The 18,290-nt window shown below is 41.3% G+C and overlaps 1 protein-coding gene across 1 annotated transcript in view; it reads right to left on the reverse strand.

Moving 5' to 3' along the window:
- CERK (ceramide kinase) overlaps nucleotides 1-16,894 on the reverse strand; it is a 61,642-nt gene extending 44,748 nt beyond the window's left edge. Inside the window, exons 1-2 of the mRNA XM_070755354.1 lie at nucleotides 16,326-16,894; nucleotides 1,469-1,582 (exon numbers count right to left, since the gene is read on the reverse strand). Coding sequence (XP_070611455.1) covers nucleotides 1,469-1,582; nucleotides 16,326-16,473 — 262 coding nt within the window. The 5' untranslated portion in view covers nucleotides 16,474-16,894. The remainder of the gene's footprint in view (nucleotides 1-1,468; nucleotides 1,583-16,325) is intronic.
- Between the last annotated feature and the right edge of the window lie 1,396 nt (nucleotides 16,895-18,290).

The raw sequence follows: 18,290 nt of genomic DNA on the forward strand, positions 1-18,290 counted from the left end.
TACATGTTGGTTAGGGAATTCTGGGAGATGAAGTTCACATACCTTAAATATTGAAAATAATAAAAAGAGTGATCTAAATTGAATTGGTTTAGTTAAGTAAGTTAATCATGTTAAATAAGGTTTAATCATGCACCCCATTTTTGATTCCCCTCACCTCACCTTCTTCCTTCGGCAGCGACTGTCCTCCTCCTCTTCCGCCCACCCAAATTCCGAACTTTTATTTCTTTCCTAATGAGTTTGCACACATTATTTGCCTTTACATTGATTCCTATAGGAAAAATTACTTCTACTTACAAACTTTTCTACTTAAGAAAAGGTGGGGGTGGCTCCACTCATATGTTCCCCCCCAACCCTCCCCCTCCAGGGTTTTTACTACTTGTTCTGTGGGCGTGGCTTGGTGGACATTGTGTGGCTTGGTGGGCATGGCTTCGTGGGTAGAGCAGGGGAAGGATGCTGTAAAACCTTCATTCCCTCCCCACCCCTGTTGTGGTTGGCTCTGGCCCAGCTCCTGCCCCAAGGACTGTGGATGTGGGAGAGATATCCACATGCTGCAGGCCTGTTTTGCTCCCGGTGGAATCTAATGATGAAGGCTCCTCTGACCAAGAAGACATGAGTGACACGGAGGAGGAGAGTGTGGCAGGCAGCTCAGAAGGAGATCAATTATCTAGCTCCTCCTTGGATTCAGAACAAGAGTTAATGATACAGCCACGCATGCGGAGAGCGACGCATAGGCAGCAACAACTGAGAGATTATTATCAAAGAAAATGAGGCCACCTGTGTTGGGTGGGGCTGTGGTAATTAGTGAGGCTGCTATAAATAGCAGCCTGTGCATTTGGCCATTGTGGAGGATTATCTGATCCTTGTGTTTCGTGACTGCTTTACTGACTTTGACTTTTTTTTGTGCTGATTTTTCCCCGCTTTGAAACTAAACCAGAGCAAAGTGTGTTTCACTTTGTGAAAAAAGGACTGTGAATTGCCTCACAGCTGCAAGCTAAGTATCACAGAACTGATAAGGGACTTGTACAAATTACCAGTCTGTTTGGAGACGAGTGCTCTTTGCTATACAAAAAGAGGGCTTGGTTTATTTGACTTTTTGTTATAAAGAACATTGTTTTGAATTTTCAAACATGTGTGTGTCTGAAATTTGTATCTGTGAATTTTCGGGAGGATTCTACCAGAGAGCTCAAGAGAACAACCCCAAGGGAAGATTACTGCAAAATCCCCATTTCTTTCTAATCAGCTGGGACTCAGAAGGCAGAGAATAGATGGGGCAGGGCAAATTAGAGGTGGTATTTATCGGTTCTCCAAACTACTTGAAAAGGCTCCGGTTCTCCAGAACTGGTCAGAATCTGCTGAATAACTTTCCACCCCATAAAGGTAGATTGAAACCAAGCAAACTCTCTGTTATTAAATGAGGATTAAACCTGATGTCAATTTGCACTAAAACATGGCTTGTTTTTTTTTTTACCGGTGAATGCATGAGGTTTTGTCATTTTCTGCCATCTTCCGGGATGAGATTGTTTCGCCTCCCTTTCTTTCTCCTCAACAGCAATGATCTCAGAAATGGGCACAGCATAGCTCTCTGCAAGAAAAGAGAGAAAAGAAATAAAATAAAGTAAAATAAAATAAAATAGGAAGAGTTGTAAAATAAACACACAGGAATCTCTTGCGCAGCATTTTGGTGTTGATTATCACCTATAAAGTCCTACGTGGCTTCAGGCCAGGCTATCTTCGGGACTGCCTCCTCCCAATGACCGATAAGGGCCCACAGGGTTGGCCTTTGCTGGGTCACTGGGACTTATTCAATTCAATTCAATTTATTAGATTTGTATGCCGCCCCTCTCCAAAGAATCGGGGCGGCTCACAGCAATAATAAAAACAGTATAACAATGGAACAAATCTAATATTAAAATTATATTAAAAAAAACCAACAATTTAAAAACCATACAACACATACATACCAAACATAAAATATAAGAAAGCCTGGGGGAGATGCCTTAATTCCCCCATACCTGGCGATATAGGTGGGTCTTGAGTAACTTGCGAAAGACAAGGAGGGTGGGGGCCATTCTAATCTCCGGGGGAATTGATTCCAGAGGGCCGGGGCTGCCACAGAGAAGGCTCTTCCCCTGGGGCCCGCCAAATGACCTTGTTTGGTCGACGGGACCCGGAGAAGGCCAACTCTGTGGGACCTTATCGGCTGCTGGGATTCGTGCAATAGAAGGCGGTTCCGGAGGTATTCTGGTCCCATGAAGCTGACTTAGAACTTGGATATTTCTGTTAGTACCATGCTTATGGTTCAGTATAACTGCCCAAAGTTCTTTCTTAAGGGAAATGGGTGGTTTAGAAACATGAAGTATAAACCAACAAACAAACCAATAAATGTATACCATTGCTGTCAAAAACTGGACTTTTAAAAGAAGGTGAAAAAATAGAATGAGGGAAAAGATTGTCAAACGATTGTCTTGCTTTAAAATGACATAAAATGATATGTCAGTAAGTGCTATATGTATGTATTTATTTATGGCGAATTGTTGTTGGTTTTTTTTGGTTCAAATCCATATAGTTGTGATTAGTTCTGGAAAATCTATATTTAGCTAAACTCTGCTGGTTTCAAAAACAACAATGAACTGTAAACACGGAGCTTATTTTAGCTCTGAATCCATGCATAGCAACCAGTGTGTTAATCCTGATAGAAAGCTCCGTCTCTGAGTCCTGGCTGATTAAAGTAGTATGTTTTAGAGCTGGCAATTTTAAAATGAATGGACTTTAACATTTGGCTGGAAAATTCTATTGGCAGAGGTCCGCTCATCTTAAAGTCATATGTATGTATGTATGTATGTATGTATGTATGTATGTATGTATGTATATGTGTGTGTGTGTGTGTTCTGCCTGACTGGCTCAGGCAATGCGTAACAGTCCAAGGAAAAGAAATCAAACACACACGTGCTCTGATCATCAGCAAACTTGGATTAAATAAACAAAAAAGGGTTACTCAAAACAGTTCTTAGTGTCCGAAAACAATGATAGTGCAAGGCTTACTTCAGCCGCATACAAAAACACAGGAAAAAACAAACAAAGACAACCTGGAATGAGCAAAGACGTTTCAGGAGTCCTTTTGAATCTTTGGAGCAAACAGCAAGTCCCAGAGGTTTCACCTCCCACTTGTCTGAAAAAGCTGGGTTGAAAACTCCAACGGCACAGAACAGAAACTTCAGAGCAGGAACCACAAAATAACACAGATAAACAGCCACAGTTTGCCTTGGCCCTTTGTTCCCTTTTATCCCTTTAGCCCTCATTAAGGGAACCACACCCAGCCCAGGTGCTCCTATAATGACTTGTAATACTCCTTAAAGCGATCCCTTCTTTGCATAGCTCTTCGGCTATGCAGATCAATATATTGATCTGCAGAAGAACCCAGGGACGAAAGACTGTCTGAGGGACTGCATGCCAAATCCCCTGGGCTGTCTGCTGAATCCTGCGTCCCAGTGGCCTCGTCCTCCTGGCTGTCTGCCACATCTTCCTGGCTGTCAACCAGGCTTTCGCATTCACTTTGTGCCGCGTCTCTCCCATCTGTGGGAGCAATGTCTGGCCCAGGCCCAAACACAACAGTGTGTGTGTGTACACTACTCAAAAAAATAAAGGAAACACTTATACTGAAATTACTGAATATATTATAAGAAATATTCAAAATACAGGAAGTATCTTGGAAAATACCAGTGGCAGGGTTTTTTGTTTATAAAAGAAGAATTCATCCCATCTAAATACATGCGTAATTTGTAAATTCAAAATACTAAAAGGTTTTAAAATTAAGTTCTGTTAAAGCTAGGTACATTTCTTCCAAAAATTGGGGGTTGGGACTATGCATAAATCTTAGGGAGAAATTCCTTTCTTCCCTTCAGCAGCACTCTCTCTCTCTCTCTCGCTCTCTGTCCACAACAGAACACATGTTAATTGAATCATGGTTTACTAAACTTACTTAACACACTGAAATATAAACTACTTATGTGACCTGAGTTCACACAATCTGGTTATCAACCATGTAGTATTGGTACAACACATTAGTTGCATTGGTACAACACATGTGTGTGTGGAGGCGAGACCGCCTTCTGCCGCACGAATCCCAGCGGCTGGTTACGTCCCACAGAGTTAGCCTTCTCCGGGTCCCGTCGACTAAACAATGTCAGCTGGCGGGACCCAGGGAAAGAGCCTTCTCTGTGGAGGCCCCAACCCTCTGGAACCAGCTCCCCCCAGAGATTAGGATTGCCCCAACCTCCTTGCCTTTCGTAAACTCCTTAAAACCCACCTCTGCCGTCCAACATGGGGGAACTGAGACATCTCCCCTTGCCTATGAAGTTTTATGTATGGTATGTTTGTGTGTATGATTTTAAAATAACGGGGCTTTTAGATTTTTAATGTTAAATTTGTTATTTTAGACTTTTAATATTAGATTTGTCACTGTATATTGTTTTATCACTGTTGTGAGCCGCCCCGAGTGTGAGGAGCGGCATACATATCTAATAAATAATAATAATAATAAACCTGACTTCCTGCTGAATCAATGGATTAAATAAATTTAATTTGGGGATCCTTGGTGCTCTCTGAGCTCAGTTGTTTTCTTGCAGATGTTTCACCACCCAAACTAAATAACATCTTCAATGCTATTGAAACGAATGATTTGCTCTCATTTTATACACTAGTCCCGTCAGTATTACTGCGAGTGATCTTGGTGGTTTCTTGATTAGACACCTGTTTACTGTTGGCCTAATTATCTGAATTGGTATTTCCTTGATTGGGATATTGTTTACTTCTTGATTGTTGGTCTAATGTTAATCTTGGTGTTAATCTCTGCTCATCTGAGTGTTAATTGCTGGCTAGGAGGTGCCTTGGACTTTTTTGTTTCTTTTCTAGCTTTTTGATTGTGTCTTTTGAATGGTATGCAGATAGAAACATAGAAGACTGACAGCAGAAAAAGACCTCATGGTCCATCTAGTCTGCCCTTATACTATTTCCTGTATTTTATCTTACAATGGATATATGTTTATCCCAGGCATGTTTAAATTCAGTTACTGTGGATTTACCAACCACGTCTGCTGGAAGTTTGTTCCAAGGATCTACTACTCTTTCAGTAAAATAATATTTTCTCATGTTGCCTTTGATCATTCCCCCAACTAACTTCAGATTGTGTCCCCTTGTTCTTGTGTTCACTTTCCTATTAAAAACACTTCCCTCCTGAACCTTATTTAACCCTTTAACATATTTAAATGTTTCGATCATGTCCCCCCTTTTCCTTCTGTCCTCCAGACTATACAGATTGAGTTCATTAAGTCTTTCCTGATACGTTATTTATATCTATGTGCCTGTTGAATTGATCATCCATTTGCCTGCAATTCTAGCATTCCGAGAATTTTGTAGCTTGTTTGGACTTGGCCTGGTCTAGGATCATCAAGTTTCCCAGTTGAAACTATAATTACGTCTGTCAATGTGTTGTGAAATTAAGGAGTTTTCATCACGTCTTCTGACTGATGGTTGGTATTCATGAATGCGCTCTACTAGTCTTCTGACTAATAGCTCTTGTAGTTCGTACACTTCTATTTTGTTCGTGGTTTCTGAAATGTTTTTATTCAATTATTTAATTTATTTATTTATTGGATTTGTATGCCGCCCTTCTCCGTAGACTCGGGGTGGCTAACAACAATGGTAAAAACAGCATGTAACAATCCAATCCAATACTAAAATAACTAAAAAACCCTTATTATAAAAACCAAACATATATACAGACATACCATGCGTAAATTGTAAAGGCCTAGGGGAAAGAATATCTCAGTTCCCCCATGCTTGACAGCAGAGGTGGGTTTTAAGAAGTTTACAAAAGGCGAGGAGGGTGGGGGCAATTCTAATCTCTGGGGGGAGTTGGTTCCAAAGGGCTGGGGCCGCCACAGAGAAGGCTCTTCCCCTGGGTCCCGCCAAACGACATTGTTTAGTTGACGGGACCTGGAGAAGATCCACTCTGTGGAACCTAACTGGCCGCTGGGATTCGTGCAGCAGAAGGCGGTCCCTGAGATAATCTGGTCCAGTGCCATGAAGGGCTTTATAGGTCATAACCAACACTTTGAATTGTGACTTTGAATTTTTGATGTATGGCAGTGTTATCTTTTTCAAAGCTTGGTTTGGCTGGGTCGAGTGGTCAGGCCTTTTTGATGAATTTGTGTGGATATCAATTTTGTTGGAAGGTATTATCTGTTTCCTTTTTCTAATATTCAGAGGTGTTGCCATGTATTTATGCTTATCTAAATAATGTTCTTACTTTAGCTTCTTCTGTGGTATTGTTACTTTGGCAGTGGAGCATTTGGTTGATGTGGCTGGTTTTACAAGAGACTTGTGTTTCTAATTTGCCATTACTGACAAAATAGCCAGGAAGGGTAGTGTAGGTGCTCTTTTCTACTTTCCTAGTGAATATTATTCCTTTGAAGATGCTGTAGATCAGTGTTTTTCAACCAGTGTGCCGTGGCACACTAGTGTGCCACGAGACATGGTCAGGTGTGCCGCGAAGCTCAGAGAAAGAAAACAAGAGAGAGAGAAAGAGAGAGAGAGAGAGAAAGAGAAAGCAAGCAAGAGATAAAGAAAACAAGAGAGAAAGCAAGCAAGAGATAGAAAGTAAGAAAGAGAGAGAGAAAGAAAGAAAGAGCTAAAGAGAACAAGAGAGAAAGAAAGCAAGAGAGAGCAAGAAAGAGAGAGAGAGAGAGAGAAAGAGGGAGGGAAGGTGGGAGAGAGAAAAACATAAAGGGGGTAGGGAGGGAGAGAGAAAGAGAGCAAAAAAGAGGAAAGAAGGAAGAGAGAAAGAAAGAGGGATGGAGAGAGAGAAAAAAGGAAGGGAGAGAAAGAGGGATAGAGAAATAGAGCAAAAGGGAGGAAGAGAGAGAATTTTTTTGTCCAATATTTTTTTAGCCCCCCCCCCCCAATGTGCCCCATGGTTTTGTAAATGTAAAAAATGTGCCGCGGCTCAAAAAAGGTTGAAAATCACTGCTGTAGATGGTTTCATGTATATTCTTAGACTGGTCCTTTTGTATTATGACAATGGTGTTATTTATTTATTTATCCGAGTCTGCAGAGAGGGGCGGCATACAAATCTAATAAATTATTATTATTATTATTATTATTATTATTATTATTATTATTTTTAAACTTTGATATTTTCTCCTCCAAGATATAAAATTTCTGCTTTATCTAAAAAATTCAATCATTTTAAAAGAGTATAAATCCTGAGGGATAGCATTTAAAGTAATATGCAATTTTGCATGATTTGTTTATTTGCTACTTTCTCTTATTCAGAAATAAGTGTAGCAGAAGTTGCAGTTCTTTCCTGTTGATCTGAGGAGTTTTCTGTTTATTAATTAAGTTATAAAGTAACAGAAGATGAGGGCGAGACCTTTAACCATTCAGATAACTGTGCTTGGAAAACCCTTGCGTCATAACACTAATCACTAATCATAACTATTAAATGCTTTAAACTTTACTACATTCTTTTCCATCGAAGAGGAATATATTGCTCTACAGCGGAAAAGGATGTAGTAAAGTTCATGTTATATAATATACATAGGAAATAAAACAATAATATTTGATTTCTAAAGGTCAGCTTGAAGCAAAGTATGTTTGCTTATCTGAAAAAGCCAGGAACAATGTTAATTACCTGCAAAAAAAAAGGTTCACAACATAGAGAAGCTAAAAATATATTGGGAGAAGAGAGATTGTTGTAAAGGAAGCAGCAGCTACAGAGAGGTAGAAAATTGTGGTATCAAGAATTGGGAAAGACTGCTGCTTTTTTAATATATCCCTTATATAGAGCGCTGGTGAGACCACATTTGGAATACTGTGTTCAGTTCTGGAGACCTCACCTACAAAAAGATATTGACAAAATTGAACGGGCCCAAAGACGGGCTACAAGAATGGTGGAAGGTCTTAAGCATAAAACGTATCAGGAAAGACTTCATGAACTCCATCTGTATAGTCTGGAGGACAGAAGGAAAAGGGGGGACATGATCGAAACATTTAAATATGTTAAAGGGTTAAATAAGGTTTAGGAGGGAAGTGTTTTTAATAGGAAAGTGAACACAAGAACAAAGGGACACAATCTGAAGTTAGTTGGGGGAAAGATCAAAGGCAACATGAGAAAATATTTTACTGAAAGAGTAGTAGATCCTTGGAACAAACTTCCAGCAGACGTGGTTGGTAAATCCACAGTAACTGAATTTAAACATGCCTGGGATAAACATATATCCACTGTAAGATAAAATACAGGAAATAGTATAAGGGCAGACTAAATGGACCATGAGGTCTTTTTCTGCCATCAGTCTTCTATGTTTCTATGCTGATGAAATAAATATCCTGAGGTATGCTGAAATGAAAGCTAGCAATTATCTGCCTGTACTGAAAAAAAAATGTTTTTTTCCCTCATGTGGACTTGGATTATTGGTTAAAAGTTTATAACATCTTTCCTTAAACAACGGGCAACCCTTTCCTCCCCCCAAAAAATGAGTGGAGAAGATGTGGGATTATTACCATATCTAGATTTTTTTTCCGCCCCAGGCCTGAAAAATGTGATGTTTGAGGCAAGGTAATTTACACAGAGGAAGTCTTTCTAAAAGCACACTTAATTACTATCTGACAGATAAGATAGTAAGATATCCCTCCTCAACTGGATGATTGGGTCTGCTGGATAAGGTTGACTCAGCCTTCCATCCTTCCGTGCTGGGTAAAATGAGGACCCGGATTGTGGGGGCAACATGCTGGCTCTGTTGAAAAGTGCTACTGCTAACATGTTGTATGCCGCCCTGAGTCTAAGGAGAAGGGTGGCATAAAATTCAAATAAATAAATAAATATGTGGATTTCAACTCACTGACTTCTCAGTAAGGGAACTACTGGCAAGGAACTTGATGCCCACTCATGTGCAAAGTGCTAAAGTTGAGGAAAGCAAATAATGCACTTGGGGAAAAGTAATCCTCAATCTGAGTATTGCATTGGCAGTTCTGTGTTAGCAAAAACTTCAGAAGAGAAGGATTTAGGGGTAGTGATTTCTGACAGTCTCAAAATGGGTGAGCAATGTGGTTGGGCACTGGAAAAGCAAGTAGGATGCTTGGCTGCATAGCTAGAGGTATAACAAGCAGGAAGAGGGAGATTGTGATCCCCTTATATAGAGCGCTGGTGAGACCACATTTGGAATACAGTAGTCCCTCACCTATCGCTGGTGTTACGTTCCAGACCCGGCCGCGATAGGTGAAATCCGCGATGGAGAATTTATCGACTGATAGTACTTATTTAAGTATTTATATTGTAATTGTTTGGTAAGTTTTCATTGTTTTAAGTGTTTATAAACCCTTCCCACACAGTATTTATTTTACATACAGTATTTAAATACAGTATTTACAACTTTAGATTTTTTTTTTTTTTTAAACCTGCCGCTTGAGTTCGGCAGGCTGTTTAAATCTGCCGATCGGCTTCCTCAGAAACCCGCAATGAAGTGAAGCCGCAGTAGGTGAAGCGCGGTATAGCGAGGGACTACTGTACTGTGTTCAGTTCTGGAGACCTCACCTACAAAAAGATATTGACAAAATTGAACGGGTCCAAAGACGGGCTACAAGAATGGTGGAAGGTCTTAAGCATAAAACGCATCAGGAAAGACTTAATGAACTCAATCTGATTAGTCTGGCGGACAGAAGGAAAAGGGGGGACATGATCGAAACATTTAAATATGTTAAGGGGTTAAATAAGGTTCAGGAGGGAAGTGTTTTTAATAGGAAAGTGAACACAAGAACAAGGGGACACAATCTGAAGTTAGTTGGGGGGAAGACCAAAAGCAACGTGAGAAAACATTATTTCACTGAAAGAGTAGTAGATCCTTGGAACAAACTTCCAGCAGACGTGGTTGGTAAATCCACAGTACAGTGGTACCTCAAGATACGAACCCCTCGTCTTACAAACAACTCGTGATACGAACCCGGGGTTCAGAAAAATTTTGCCTCTTCTTACGAACTTTTTTCGAGTTACGAACCGGCGTTCAGAGACTGCTGGGAAGCCGCACGGCTGTTTTAAAAGGTGACAGCCGGGCGGCGGGGCTTCCCAGAAGCCTCCCGAACGCCGGTTCGTAACTCGAACAAAGTTCGTAAGAAGAGGCAAAATTTTGCTGAACCCCGGGTTCGGTTCGGGAGGTTGCTGGGAAGCCCCCCAGGCCGGCTGCGACCTTTTAAAACACCCGCGCCGCTTCCCAGCTGTCTCCCGAAGCCGAACGCGGAAGTTCGGCTTTAGCGTTCGGCTTCAGGAGACAGCTGCGAAGCGGCGCGGGTGTTTTAAAAGGTCGCAGCCGGCCTGGGGGGCTTGCCAGCACCCCCCCGAACCCCGAACCCGGGTTCGGGGGGGTGCTGGGAAGCCCCCCAGGCCGGCTGTCACCTTTTAAAACAGCCGCGCGGCTTCCCAGCAGACGCCGAAAGCCGTTTTTTTGCGGGGGTTTTTTTGGTTGCACGGATTAATTGACTTTACATTGTTTCCTATGGGAAACAATGTTTCATCTTACGAACCTTTCGTCTTACGAACCTCCTCCTTGCACCAATTAAGTTCGTATCATGAGGTATTACTGTAACTGAACTTAAACATGCCTGGGATAAACATATATCCATTGTAAGATAAAATACAGGAAATAGTATAAGGGCAGACTAGATGGACCATGAGGTCTTTTTCTACCGTCAGTCTTCTATGTTTCTATGCTTCTATATGTGGTGCATGTAGTAGAGATGGACCTCAAGAGGAGTTTCCTTTGCTCAAGAGACCTTGCAGATAGCCAGCACACATTAATAAGCTCTGAAAAATAATGATAAACCTATGAGCAATCAAAAAAAAGGCTGTGGTGGAAACATGTTCAGGAATAACCAGATAAGCTGGCTGGCTTCATGTCTCATTATTCACCACAAGTGATGGGTACAAAACAAGGCAACCTTTTAGATTATGCTGTGCCTCAACTTTTAGTATAACATCTCTCAGAGAAGAGGTTAGAGTATAACCACACAATTGTTGTCTGAACAGTTAATTATGTCAAAAGTTTTCCAAATTGCATTTTTGCTGCGGTCGCCATTGAAGCTGCAGGAAATCACAAAAGTCGTGGCTTCTCTTGCTGTTAAAAATCTATGAAGGCTTCAGCAGAGGACGTTAATTCATGTATATCATACATGCAATCATAGAATGGAAGAAAATTGTTAGCGCAACTGTCCTATTGCTCTCCTATATCTCCTATACCATTCTTCTTTCCTATATTTATTCTATTCTTTCACTGATATTTTTTATTCCTATTTCTTCTCTTCTATTCTTTCTTAGATATATTTTACTATGAGCATATCCTCTATAAAGGTTATGACCTATAAAGCCCTGCATGGCATCGGACCAGAATATCTCCGGGACCGCCTTCTGTCGCACAAATCCCAGCGACCGATTAGGTCCCACAGAGTTGGACTTCTCCGGGTCCCGTTGACTAAACAATGTCGTCTGGCGGGTCCCAGGGGAAGAGCCTTCTCTGTGGTGGCCCCGTTTCTCTGGAACCAGCTCCCCCCCGGAGATTAGAACTGCCCCCACCCTCCTTGCCTTCCGTAAACTCCTTAAAACCCACCTTTGCCGCCAGGCATGGGGTAATTGAGATATCTCCCCCGGGCCTATACAAATTATGTATGGTATGTTTGTATGTATGTCTGATTAATAATGGGTTTTTAAAAAAATGTTTTTAAATTATTAGATTTGTTATGAATTGTTCTATTGCTGTTGTGAGCCGCCCCGAGTCTACGGAGAGGGGCGGCATACAAATCTAATAAGTAACTAACTAACTAACTAACTAACTAACTAACTAACTAACTAACTAACTAACTAACTAACTAAATAAATAAATAAACAAATAAACAAATAAACAAACAAATAAATAACCTTCATTATATATTTACTATATATATACCCAATATAACTCTCATTGTGCAACGGACAAAATCAATCAATACAATACAAATAAATACAAATGGAAGAAAGCTGTTAGTGACACCGAGATTAGACAAACTACTGTCGACAGTTTTTCAAATGGGGGGTCAACTATATATGCTCCGTTGACATATACTGGAGATTATTAATAAAGGTTCTACAGATTGTGTCAATAGGCTCTTAACAGAGATATTGGCTGAGAAAGCAAATGTTTCATGTGGCTCTGTACACAGAAGTAATACTAAACCAATCCACAATATATTTGTCCTTCAAAGATGTCAGATAGGAATGATTGACTACAGAAGACTGATAAAATCAGTATAAAACTTTTCACAGCAGTTGTTTAAATACCTGCGGTTGCCACTATAATAAGGGAACCTGACAGCTGCCAAATATTGTGTGCTACTTACATACTGATTTCAAAATACGTAAAAAAAAGGGACAGGAAGTTATGCCCAAAGATGTCCTAAAATGAGAAGATTTATTTTGACCGCAAGCTACATTTGTAAAAGATGTTTCAGAACTGAGCCAACTGAGTCAGTTAATTTCCCTTCTTTTCACAATACAGTACCGGATCATAAGATGACAAATAACGAAACAAATACTAAAAGTATTTGTGAGGTGTGTGATGTTTTTCTTTAAGGGGGGGGGGGGAGGGAGGAAGTAAAGTCTTCATGCAAAAGATATGCATGATTTTATTAAGGGATTTTATTTATTTATTTATTTTTAAATATACTGTACTTTATTAGGTTAAATAAAAAAAACAGGGAAAGGGGGGATGGGAATACAAAAAAGAGAAGTAGGAGGGGGATGGGGTAAACAGTATTTTTATACAGCAGCTTATATACAGTGATACCTCGTCTTACAAACGCCTCATCATACAAACTTTTCGAGATACAAACCCGGAGTTTAAGATTTTTTTTGCCTCTTCTTACAAACTATTTTCATCTTACAAACCCACCGCTGCCACTAGGATGCCCCACTTCCGGACTTCCGTTGCCAGCGAAGCACCCGTTTTTGCGCTGCTGGGATTCCCCTGCTGGGATTCCCCTGCAGCATCGCAAAAACACAGAAGTCCAGAGGTGGGGTTTCCCATGGAGGGGAGCCTCAGGGGAATCCCAGCAGCACAAAAACAGGCACTTCGGCTGGCAAAAGGGTTGAACTTTGGGCTTGCACGCAATAATCGCTTTTCCATTGATTCCTATGGAAAACATTGTTTCATCTTACAAACCTTTCACCTTAAGAACCTCGTCCCGGAACCAATTAAGTTTGTAAGACAAGGTATCACTGTATATTGTTGTACATACATTCCAAATATTTGTCTATATGTAATTATTTTGTATTCAATGTTCTTATTTGGATAATCTTATAACTGTAGTATTTAATAGTCCAAGGGTGACGTGGAAAGGAAAGGTAGTTGGAGGTGGGATAAAAAAGAAAAGAAGAAGGAAAGGAAAGAAGGAGAAAGAAAGAAAGAAAAGAGAGAAAAAGAGAGGGGGGTAGTACCTGCAAACTAGCAGGCATATGGATTGTGACAACTTAGTTTGATTATGTTTGTTATTTTTGCTAGTGAGAAGTATTTGTGAGTTATGATATTAGTAAGTTTTTGATAATTCGGCACATAATTAAGGGATTTTAAATTGTCTCTTTTTCAGATGTCCCTTTTTGTTGTAAGCCGCCCAGAGTCCTTCGAGAGTTGGGCGGCATATAAATGTTGAAATACTGAAATTAGACAATTTACAACTACATCGCTTTGGAACTAGTCTAACCATAGTTCACAAAATCATATTCTAAAATGTCCTTCCCGTTAATGACTACTTAACCTTCAACTGCAACAACACACGAGCACGTAATAGATTCAAATTAAATTTAAACCGCTCCAAATTAGATCGCAGAAAATACAACTTCAGCAACAGAGTGATCAACGCCTGGAATTCACTATCTGACTCTGTGGTTTCTTCCCCAAATCTTCAACCTTAGACTGTCTACAGTTGACCTCTCCCCTTTTTTAAAGAGGTCTGTAAGGGGTGTGCATAAGCGCGCCATTGTGCCTACCGTCCCTATCCTACTGTCTTCTTTTATCATTACTTTCTATGTTATGTTTATATAAATTACTCTCCTATTTATATAAATTTATATAAATTACTTCTCTGGGTCCCGTCAACTAAACAATGTCGTTTGGCGGGACCCAGGGGAAGAGCCTTCTCTGTGGCGGCCCCGACCCTTTGGAACCAACTCCCCCCAGATATCAGAGTTGCCCCCACCCTCCTAGCCTTTCGTAAGCTCCTTAAAACCCACCTCTGTCGTCAGGCATGGGGGAATTGACATGTTCCCTCCCCCTAGGCTTATAAAATTTATGCATGGTACGCTAGTGTGTATGATTGGTTTTAATTTGTGGTGTTTTTTTTTAAATTAACTTAAATATTAGATTTGTTTTACATTGTGTTGTTGTTGCTGTGAGCCGCCCCGAGTCTGCTGAGAGGGGCGGCATACAAATCTGATTAAACTAAACTAAACTCCTATACTTGATTGACAAATAAATAAATATAAATAATATAAATAAATATTTTATATTATTGTTATTGATTTTTATTATTAGATTTTAACTGTTTCTATTGTTGTTGTATTTGTTCCGATTGTTAGCCGATAGTGAGTCCATTTGGAGTGAGTGGCATATAAATACAATCAATCAATCAATCAATTTAGGGGCTAGAAGTGTCCCAAATGGCTTAAGAATTTAAATAAGGGCACATATACTAAGATGCCAAAAGGCAATTTACTAAAATTAAAAGACCAAAGAGACAAGTGCATCTGGTTCCAAAACTCAGCTGGCTTTAGTACACAATTGGAGTTGTGTGTTTTTCTACTTGTGTGCCTTCAAGTCAGGGTGGACTCCTGAATCCAATTGCTGGACCAGTCCCTCCAGTTTCCTCCTAATCCTCCAAAGGCATGAAATGTTGCCTTGGGTCTCTTTTAAAAGGATCCTTTTTGAATCTCTTGGGCCTTACAGACAGCCCCCACTCAGTAAAAGACCTTGGAATACTAATATCAAAAGACCTAAGTGCCAAAGCCCACTGCAACAACACCACCAAAAGGGCTTCAAGAGCTGTTAACCTAATCCTATGCAGCTTCTTCTCCGGCAATCTTACACTAACTAGAGCATACAAAACTTTTGCCAGACCAATCCCTGAATACAGCTCATGAGTCTGGAACCCACACCGCATTTCGGACATAAACACTCTAGAAAATGTCCAGAGATACTTCACCACAAGAGCTTTTCAGTCCTTCACTCGTAACAGAATACGATATGAAACTAGACTTACAATCCTTGGTTTAGAAAGCTTAGAACTACGTTGCTTTAAACATGATATGATAGAATAGAATAGAATAGAATTTTATTGGCCAAGTGTGATTGGACACACAAGGAATTTGTCTTGGTGCAAATGCTCTCAGCGTACATAAAAGAAAAAGATACATTTGTCAAGAATCATGTGGTACAACACTTAATGATTCTCACAGGGGTCAAATAAGCAATGAAGAAACAATCAATATTAATAAAAATCTTAGGATACAAGCAACAAATTACAGTCATAGAGTCAACATGGGAGGAAATGGGTGATAGGAATGATGAGAAAAACTAGTAGAATTGAAGTGCAGATTTAGTAAAAAGCCTGACAGTGTTGAGGGAATTATTTGTTTAGTAGAGTGATGGCGTTCAGGAAAAAACTGTTCTTCGTGTGCATAGTCCATAAAATCGTATGCTTCAATGTCCTTCCTGTCAACGACTACTCCAGCTTCAACCACAACAACACAGGAGCACACAACAGAAGCAAACTTAATGTAAACAGCTCCAAACTCGACTGCAGGAAAGACGACTTCAGTAACCAAGTAGTTGATGTATGGAACTCACTACCAGACTCTGTAGTAACATCTCCTAACCCTCCCCAAACTTTACCCTTAGAGTTGATCCCTCCAAATTCCTAAGAGCGTGCATAAGTGCACCAGCGTCCCTAGTCCTTAATGTTCTTCATTTTTACTAGTTGCATGTATTTCGAATACAACTCTTTTTCAAATTTTTGACTTTTACTACTATCATGTATCTTAATATCATCACATCTTCACTTGACAAAAGAAATAAAATTCAAAATAACTTGGAAAGTTAAGAACGGTGACCGTTCAAGCACTTTGCACATGCCCAGCGATGCGCTTCCCAAGGACCCCGGGCGCACAGTCTCCAGATCGGAACCCCAACGGGCTGGCTTTGCTACCCCCCCCTCTTTGCCACGGATGCCGGAGAGGTCAACCGGCGGCCACTCACCTCGCCCCCTGCGCAGCTGCGGCTCCAAGCTCCGCCACGAAAAGAGCCCCAGTTCTCGGTCTAAGGTGACCTCCTGGGAGCGCTGCTCCAGCACCAGCAAGGAGATGAGCTGGGTCCGCCGGCCAGCCGGAATGGACCGCTCGCCCATGGCTCGTCAGTGACCCGGCGTCCTCGGCTTAGGCGACATGATTGGGGGGGAGCCGCTCAGTCCGGAGCCGGGTTTGCTTCGCCGTCGCGCCGCCGGCAAAGGGCGGCCGGGTTTAAGTCCGCCCGTCGGGGATGTTTCAGAATCTGTTATCCTTCAGAATTTGCAGGTCCGCGCGCAGGGAGCATGCGCGAGGAAGGGTCGGCGCACGCGCAGAAGCGGCGGAGGCCACGCCGCGGTTCTTTAACGCGGCGCGGAGGAGAAAGCCGGGGAAGGGGGATACCGCGGGGCGGTCCAGCCTTATTCCCCGCTCCTCCTCCTCCTCCGGCTGGAGCGCCGTCTGCAAAGCTGCCCAAAGCTAGAGGGAGGAAACCGGGCTGCTGCTGCTGCTGCTGTCGTCGTCGTCGTCGTCGCATCCGCTGCCGCCTCTCTCATGCCAAGTGGGCGGTTGCAAAACGCCGGAGCCAAGTTGGCTCTTGGCATTGAGGGGCCACGCCAGCAAGCCCCCCCCCACCTTTTAAGCGCTCTCGGAAGAAGCGCCCTCGAGCTGGCGAGACGAGTTTCGGTCCCTTGCTCTTTTCTATATTTTATTTATTTATTTTGTCCAATACACAATACATGTTGAAGAGGATAGACATGAAGTATTATATATAAAGAAAAGATATAAAAGTAGAGGAGAAGATATATGAAAGGAAGAAAAGATATATGATATATGAGATAAGGAGAGACAATTGGACAGGGGGCGAAAGGCAGGCTAGTGCACTTATGTACGCCCCTTACTGACCTCTTAGGAACCTGGAGAGGTCAATCGTGGATAGTCTAAGGGAGAAATGTTGGGGGTTAGGGGTTGACACTATTGAGTCCGGTAATGAGTTCCACGCTTTGTTAACTCGATTGCTAAAGTCATATTTTTTACAGTCAACCTTGGAGCGATTAATAGTAAGTTTGAATTTGTTGCGTGCTCTTGTGTTGTTGCGGTTGGAGCTGAAGTAGTCTGACAGGCAGGATGTTGCAGCATATGATTTTGTGGGAAATATTTAGATCGTGTTTTAGGCGTAATATAATAAGAGATTGGCCAACCCTTTGTCTGAAATGGCTTGGGGTCTCCTCTTGGAGCACGGTTGGACTAGAAGACTTCCCAAGGTCCCTTCCAATTCTGTTATTCTTCTGTTGTCATAATCAATATGTTCATCATCATGTTCATTATTATTATGGTCATTATTATTATTATTATTATTATCAACAACAACAATACAACACAGCAAACAAGATCACTATGCTGGATTTCGTATTTCATCATCAGTTGTGCGCTTCCCAAGCATCTAGAACTGCGTGATGTAGCGGCGAATTATGTATGCCCATCCCAGTAAAGCGGCCTTTTGCAATTGACAGATGGAGATTTTGTCAATTCCGATGGTTTTCAAATGTCCGCTGAGATCCTTTGGCACTGCGCCCAGGGTGCCACGGGCCACTGGGATCACTTTCACTGGCTTATGCCAGAGTCCTTGCAGCTCGATTTTTAGATCTTCGTATTTCACTAATTTCTCTAGCTGCTTCTCAATTTTGCTGCCTCCTGGGATTGTGATGTCGATGATCCATATTTTCTTTTTCTCCATAATCTGGATGTCTGGTGTGTTATGTTTCCAAATTTGGTCAGTCTAAAGTTGGAAGTCCCACAGCAGTTTTGCTTGTTCATTTTTGACCACTTTTTTGGACTTGTGATCCCACCAGTACTTTGCCACTGGTAGATGGTAGTTCTGGTACACATTCCAGGGTATCATCTATGCTTGTAGTCAGTTATTATTATTATTATTATTATT

This window comes from Erythrolamprus reginae, chromosome 6 (genome assembly GCF_031021105.1).
Source record: "Erythrolamprus reginae isolate rEryReg1 chromosome 6, rEryReg1.hap1, whole genome shotgun sequence".
Classification (NCBI taxonomy): Eukaryota; Metazoa; Chordata; class Lepidosauria; order Squamata; family Dipsadidae; genus Erythrolamprus; species Erythrolamprus reginae.